This window comes from Pundamilia nyererei, unplaced genomic scaffold, assembly GCF_000239375.1.
Source record: "Pundamilia nyererei isolate P.nyererei 1_Seehausen unplaced genomic scaffold, PunNye1.0 scaffold00469, whole genome shotgun sequence".
Taxonomy (NCBI): domain Eukaryota; kingdom Metazoa; phylum Chordata; class Actinopteri; order Cichliformes; family Cichlidae; genus Pundamilia; species Pundamilia nyererei.
In genome coordinates, this window is record NW_005187870.1 from 94,450 (window position 1) to 102,620 (window position 8,171).

Sequence of the window (8,171 nt, forward strand, 5' to 3'; positions counted from 1 at the left end):
GAGCTGACTTGAGCTCTGAAAATGTGAACAGGGTAGTTTGTCTAAGTAACTGGCTGAAAGAGACAGACAGCAACTAAGCATAGAGGTATTGTGACTCCAATAGGTTTGTTGATTTTTGCACGAAAATGTTCAATGATCACACTGTTTTAGCCTAATGTACAAAATAATTTTGGCTACGGTTACTCAGAGTCTAAAGGTGAAGCTGGTTAAATAACCTTTAATGTTTCTGCCTTATTTTTTTATTAAGAAGAAAAACTGCACTTTATGTTGAAGTTTGTATACGATTTTGAAAATGTATTTAAAGTACTTAAAATAAGGCTTTATTTTTAAGTCTGTTTAAGTTCTTGTTTCTCTGTTTTGAATTGAAATTCAGTTTAAATACTTTTTTCTCTCAGAAATTAAGAGTTTGCATTTACAGCATTCATCTCCATGTCCATAATTTGATTCTGTCACCCACTAAAACCCTTTTAAATTCAAAAAACCCAAAAAACCCACAACATTTGAGCTTAGGGGAAAATTTTCTTGTGCGAGCAAATGCGATTAATCAAGATTATTTAATTACAAAGCCTCTAATTAACTAGATTAATCTTTTTAATCGAGTCCCACCCCTAATATTTATTCATTTATTTACAATAAATTGTACAAAGTTGCTATACGTTTTAATGCATCAAGCAGGAGTAGCACTTCTTTTTTGATATTTTTCCACAGTACAATGTGGAAATTTTTACAGCCTTTTTTAAAAAAAATTAATGTGTGGGCAATAATAAGTCCCAATTTTTAATTTTTAAGGGATGGAAACAACATAAACTAATTATTTGAACTCCACTTTCTGCTTTTATTTGGATAGAAACCTCAACTTTTTCAGGGGACCACTGTTGGCGTTCCTAAGCAACAGTGTCCTGGGTCTACTCCAGGGACTCCTCCCAAGTAGGATATGTCCAAAACTCACTGCCTAGAAGGTGTCGTGGAGGCATCCTTTAAACTGTATAATGTTAAACAGGCTGCCTGGAATTATTTTGTTGTTTCAGCTGTGGAGGTGTTATAAAATCTGCTGCGAGTATGTGGTTTGTCCCTTTTTTAGGACTACTACTTCCTTCAACATCTGGTAGTTGTTTTTCTTTACTGTTTGCTATAACTGTGTAATAACGAGAATAATAACAGGAAAACACAAAACAGGAACATGAAATTTTACAGATTTTTACTGAATAAGGTACTCAGAATGTACATGAAAAAAAAAGATTTGCAATTTGCAATTTGAACTATAAAACAGACAACAAATATGTGAACTTTCGTTTGTTTGTTTCTGGGGGTCTCTAATTTGTTTTCTAAGCAAGTCCAGACATTTTTGGCCTCTGGTGGAACTCCAAAAAGCAGTTCCTTTCAAGCTGCAGGCAAAGGCCTACATTGCACTGCTGGCATTTCCAAGGAGTGCTCCTCTTACAGACAGTGCACTGCTTCCTTCCCAAGGTTGCCCTGTGCCTCTTTCCCATATCTCTAGTGCTCGTAGGGACAGGAAAGTGTCCTTGACTTGGGAACTCAGGCTTGCCATCCAAGCAAACACCTAGGAGGTGTGCAGCGAGCTCCTCCTGGAAGGCCTGCCGTGTCTTGTGTTTCTGTTGCTTGCTGATGCACAACTCTTTGTGAAGAATGAAACTGTTGGTAACTGCAATGTCCAGTAGATGCTGGAAAACTATCATGTTCAATCTTTTGGTTTTGCAAAGGACTGAATTTGTTCCTAGCATCTGGTCTGATGTGTCCACTCCTCCCATGTATTTATTGTATTCGGTCACAGCTGTCGGTCTGGGGACAGAAACGCTCTCAAAATGTCCATCTTCATTTTTCTGACACTGTACACTGTACACAGGGTGGACGGTGGTACAGATGGCGACTTCTCAACTGTCCACCCACTTTACAAATAAAAGGTCACCATCCCTAATCCACCGAATGGAGCCTCTTGGTGATCTTTTATGGAGAGCATTTTCCTGAGAGGATGGAACACCCAGTCTGCCCTCCCTGTATGTACCACAAGCCCCAAATCCATGCTTTTTCAAGTGTTGGAAGAGGCCTGGGCTGGTGTAGAAGTTATCACAGTAGACAATATTAACCTGATCCCAGAGAGTCTTTGTCCACTAGTGATGTAACCACATCAAAAGAGAGTCCTTTCTCTGATGACAACTTTGATTTCCCTGTGTATGGCTTGAAGTCTATGATGTAGCCATTTACATCAGCAAGAACAAAATTTTTTAGCCCCCACTTGGTGGGCTAGGCAACCATCCTCTCTTCAACTGAAATGTGCTGCTTTGGGTGGTAGTTACTCATGCAACGACTTCTCAACATCTCAAGGAGAGGTCTGACCTGGTGAAATGTGTCATAGTCCTCTGTGCCCTTTTTCTTGCCATAGGCCACATCTTCTTCTGGATCACTGATATGAAGGTTAGAATTGATGGCCATAAATCGGTCTTTGGACATAACAGTGGCAGGAAAAGGAACATGAAAAATTGTGTTACTCCTCCAAATGTCTACCATTTTTGGAAAATTGCAGACTGCCATGTAAAGTAACAAACCCAGGTACTTTTGTAGTTCTTCTGGTGTAATTTCCTTCCATGCAAACGTTTTGCCCTTTTCCTTTTTTTTGTCGCATTCTTGTTTGTGTTTTCACACAAGCATTTTAGTACTTCGTCATCAAAAAATTTGGAGAAGATATCACCTGGGGATTGTGCAGCATTGAGAGGAGGTTGAATACCAGGGGTTCTCTTTGGTCTGAATTTTGGTGGTTGAGGGACAGCATCATCTGGGTCTGCCTCTGTTCTCCAAGCCACTGGACGATGTGGCGACCGGCTGCGAGAGGCATCACCACCAGCTCCACGGCTTTTCTGATGTACATGGCACCGGCCTCGACTTTGGCCACAAATGGTACGAATCCCTGCTGAAGTCCTCAACATGAATGAATGAATGAAATCCACCCCACCCCAGCAAAAAAAAAGAAAAGGAAAGAAAAAAGTTTCTGTTATACTTGCTGACCCTCTTTTCTGTCAACCAACCTTCGTTTTCACAGGGTTGCGTTCACCCTGTGCCTGGGATAATGAACCTAATTTCAATAGAAAGTGCAGACCCTCTGCTTTCAGAAACTGTTGCCATTTTTTCAATTGTGTGAACAGCTCAAAAGTTACGGTAGGTTGAAAAAAACCTGTCACCAGCGACAGGTTAGGGATTAAAGGGTTTTAAAAGCCTGAGGACTTTAAAGTTGCTCCTTTCAATACAGAGGTGGAAAGGCACTTCTGGCCAAACTCCTAATTTCTCTAACATAGAGCCCATATACCCTTCAGAAGATGCTCATTTACATTTCCCATCACCTCCTCACAACAGATATAACATGCACAGCAAAAGCAGTATGGGTTCCCCTTCAAGTCTCCCGCTCCACTCTGCCTCACTTTCTGAACATTTGAGATATCTAACTTCTTCCACTTGAAGGCGCAACTCATCCCCGACGCAAAATGGACATTCACCCCTTTCTGGCTGAGAACCATGACCTCATTTTGAAGGTGCTAGTTATCTTTCCAAACACTTCACACTTGGCTACAAATGCAAGTTGGATGATAAAACCAAAAATAGTCACATCAACTGTGAAGAGCAGAGAGGAGATTCTGAGGCTACCAAGGCAGAAATCCTATGCCACTTTGCAATGCTAGAAATTCTGTCACTAAAAATTATGACGAGAACTGGTGACAAAGGGAAACCCTGTCAGTTCAACTCCCACCAGGAGTAAACATGAAACCAAGCTGTCACCACAGTTGCACCGAGTCCAACTCCTCTCAGTTCCCAAGATGGTTTTAGAAGGACTAGCAACATCACCTCATCTTAGATGGTTTTCAGATTTTCTGAGAAAAATGCCCAGACATCAGATCGATAAAAATAAGCCATTGAAATTATTCAAATTAAATAACCAAAGTACTGTACTCAGACTGGATAAAATGCTGTAGTAAAATCTAAACTTTACTCCAGGGGTGGGGGAACTCAAGGGCCAGTGTCCTGCAGGTTTTAGATGTGTCCTTGATCCAACACAGCTGATTTAAATGACTAAATTGCATCCTCAACATGTCTTGAGGTTTTCCAGAGGCCTGTGAATGCACTAATCATTTGATTCAGGTGTGTTGACCCAGATTGACATCTAAAACCTGCAGGATACTGGTGTTCTGCCAAACCATCCTACTTTGGCAAAACATCCTACCATAAGTAGTTTATGCACATTTCTGCTGTCACAGAGTAATTCCAGCACAAATTTAAGTAGGTATGACTGTTTGCCACTTAACTTTGCCCATCAGAGTATGCTTGTAGCTCATGTTCATAAAGCCAGGATGGTTTGTCACTTCATTTTACCTGTTAAAGTATGCTTGTAGGTAGGGCTGAACGATATATCGCATTTGCGATAATATCGCGACATGATCAAGTGCAATTTTCTAACCGCAAAGGCTGCGATTATACTCTGGACATGTCCAAATTCATGGGCTGCATCCTCCTGAGGCCGCATTTGTAGACCGATTACGTCACAGCGACGCGCCGAAGGCTGTCCAAATTACTACCATATCCCAGAATTCATAGCGCGGCCCAGCCAAACTCCAGTTTCCAGCAATGGCGGCCGCTACTAAGTTTTAAAATTACTCATACTAATCTTTCTGGGTCACAAAATAAACTTTTAACATATTTTCAGGCGAGAAAGTAGTTGTGTAAACATCAAATATCTGCTCGGTTTATCAAGATATCCCATATTTGAAAAAGTGCTTCAACGTTTTCAGAGGCGTCTGCTACCCTCCGGCTAGCTCGACAGCTAACCGAGAGCTCGAGGGTTACTGATGCGGCCGAGAACGGCACAACTCCCGGCACATCATTTTCAGATCACCGCGGAGTTTCGCTGCTCGGGTTAAACGTAATATATAAGTCACTTAGACAACCTAAAAATGTTATCGTTGGGCTTTTTTCAGTGTTTTGTTTGTTCGTGAGTAAATCGGTTTGGCTGAGATTAAAGTTATTAGATTAGATAAAATAAAACTTTATTAATCCCCCGGGTGGGTTCCTCCTTGGTTTTCACACAGCTGACTAAACGTCAAACAGAAAACTTATTAAACAGAAGTATGAGACAGTCGAGAATTTACACCAGTGTCTGGTTATATTTTAGATAGCAAGAAGCAGACAGCCGAGTTTATTAAACTCCACCGAGACAGCGGTGACGCTAATCAGAACTAGACCGTCCAATTTCACGCCTTTAAATTTTAAAGGCGTGTTTGTGTGTGTGTTTATACAATTGCTATTATGTTTGCACTTTATGTGTAATGTTACTGACTGCAGAGATCAGTAAGATGTGTGTATTTTTTATTTATTAGTTTTATTTATTTAATATTATTTTTTAATTGAATGACTGTCTAGTAGTTCACAGATGTCGAAAAACTGAGTGTGGTAAAGCCACTGATTTTTTTTATGTATATTTCTGCAATCTGCACATTGTACTGACTTTCATTTTAATGTTTACACCAGGGTTCCTTGTCAGCACTTTATGCTCAGATGTTTGTAAGCTAAAAATAAACTATTGTGTATGTTCAAATATACTGTTGTGATTGAAGAAGTTAAATAAAAATGTCAGTCATCAATTCATGCATCACCTCATGTCATCATAACAGAGGTCTGTCTTCCAGGAAAGAACAGTTTAAAATTAATGTAATATAGTATTGGCCATACTATATGATGTATTGCTTGTCTTTGTTTAATAATACAGAAGACAAAGACCTTAAAAAATAATCGCATATCGCATCGCAATCGCAATATTGGGGCAAAAAATCGCAATTAGATTATTTTCCATAATCGTTCAGCCCTACTTGTAGGTAACATTCACAAAGGTAGCATGGTTTGTCACTTAATTTTACCAGTCAGAGTATGTTTCTAGCTAATATTCAAAAAGGTAGGACGGTTCGCCACTTAATTTTGTGTTGTGCGCATGCGCAGAAACAACGGGTAGGATGGTTTGTCAGGTACAGAACACTGGCCCTTGAGGCCTGGAGTTCCCCCACTCCTGCTCTACTCATTGCAGTTTTCCCTTAAAATTTTCCTGTGCCTGTAAACAAATAAGAAACTTTGAGCTCTGATTAAGGTCAAAGTTATTAAGATTCATATTCCTGTGTCATCTCATTAAGAACTTTTTAGTTGTACATACCCAAGTTTTCTTTTGGTTTCCAGATTTTATCCAGAAGACTGAGCCGTTCTTTACCAGTCCAAACGATGATACCATCAACCTCCTCCTTCACTACAAGCTGCTCTCCCTCCTCAGTGATGCAGAGTTCCTCCTGTTCATCTTTAATCTGTGTAGGCTCTGGGTTCTCCTTCTCCAGACTGGAGTTCCTCTCCTGGTTACAAACTTGCAGGTCTGGGTCCTCCTTTAACATCATGTTGTTATCAGAGGTTTCCTGCTGATCTGGGTCCTCCTTAATCATCACGTTGTTGGAGGTCTTCTGTTGATCTGAGTCCCTCTTGCTGGTCATGTTGTTGTGGGAGGTCTTTGGGAACAAATGTACACAAGAAAAAGGTTAGTAATGTGATGACATAGTACAATGCAGTAAAACCATTGGATTACCTCTAACAGAATTAGATTTTAAATGTGGGAATACTACACATATGTAATTAGAGTCAATTTTGCATCAAATGTTCTCTGCAGTTTTATAAGAGACCATTTTTAAAAGATAGCGATGAGGTCATAGCTGTAGTGATTTACTGAAACATGGAAAAAATACAGAAATAGTGTATACATGGAAAAAATGAGCCTGTCTTACTCTAACAGCTTAAAAATCAATATTTGTGATAAACACCTTTATTCTCAACTCTGTTAGTCAAGCGTTCGCATCATTTCGTAGTCTTCAGGAATAGTTTTTCTTGAAGGACACTTCAAGCTTTTCTTTGGATGTTGTCTGTCTTTTTGTGTTGTTCATTGTCAAGCAGTTCCTACACTGCTTCACTAATGCTGAAAAATAAAGCTCTGCTAAGACACTTCTTAGATGTTCTTTTCGTTTTCCTGATCTACTCGGTAAACACTGATAAGAACTTGAGCCAAACCTTTTTTTTTTCTTACATTTGGATTCATTACTCGCTTGATGACTCCCTCACTAACAAGTCTCATCATAGGTGATGCTTGCAGATGACAAGAAAGCTCGGCTCACCATTCCCACTACCAGTGTTACTAAAAAAAAATGAGCTCATATATCCCACTGCCACAGAAATAATAGAAACACTTGGGTATGAGATCAAGAACACATGCAGAGAAAGTCCCCTGTGGAGAAGAAGGTTGGAAGCCAAAAATCAGGGAAGCCCAGAGGGGGTTAGTCAGCTAACAGAAGTACTGAACGACAGGTCCTGGATGAATAAGATATACAACAAGGTGCAAATAACTAAGGTTCTAGAAACAAAAGCTCACACCTCTCGGCACTAGGCTGAAGAGACAAGCAGAGGCCAAGAGAATAAATTGCCTCTTCTCCAAACATCAGTCCAAGGTGTACTCTCAGCTACAAGGGAACAATAATAAGAGGGCACCCAGAGCTAAAACTGAACAATACTGGAAGAACATCTGGGAGAAAGAGATGTTGTATACCACGAGCGTTAAGTGAGTTGTGGACCTGACAGCAGACCACGGCAACCTCCCAGAAAAAGAGGCAGTCAACATTATGGACCTGAGGTGATCCACACCTACTATCTGAAGATGCTAACAGCACAAATAAATGTGCTCATAACAGCAGGTACTCACCCAGACTAACTAACACAGGGCAGAGAACGCCACCATTGAGCTACCAGCTGATTACCTGCGTCTACACAGCATGGAAGCTCATCCCAGGTATCATACCAACCTAGCTAAATAGGTACATGAGTCAACACATAAGTGCATCTCTAAAAGGAGTAAGGCAATACTTTATCGATACAGGGACACTAAATATTGATACGTTATTATTATATAAATTATCTTATATATTATCATTATTATTTTTGCAAATACAAAGTGAACCTTTTAATACTGGGATACCGTATTTTCACGACCATAAGACGCACTGTACTAAAAGGCGCAGTCTCAGTTATGTGTGCCATTACTGTTTTTAACACACACATAAGGTGCACTGGATTATAGGGCGCATACAAGTACC

General features: G+C 40.1%; 1 protein-coding gene across 1 annotated transcript in view; it reads right to left on the reverse strand.

Annotated features, from left to right (window-relative positions):
- Positions 1 to 2,262: 2,262 nt before the first annotated feature.
- The window catches only part of LOC102196242 (uncharacterized), a 10,409-nt gene continuing 4,500 nt past the window's right edge, over positions 2,263 to 8,171 (reverse strand). Inside the window, exons 2-4 of the mRNA XM_013916112.1 lie at positions 6,203 to 6,542; positions 2,660 to 2,926; positions 2,263 to 2,459 (exon numbers count right to left, since the gene is read on the reverse strand). Coding sequence (XP_013771566.1) covers positions 2,263 to 2,459; positions 2,660 to 2,926; positions 6,203 to 6,527 — 789 coding nt within the window. The 5' untranslated portion in view covers positions 6,528 to 6,542. The remainder of the gene's footprint in view (positions 2,460 to 2,659; positions 2,927 to 6,202; positions 6,543 to 8,171) is intronic.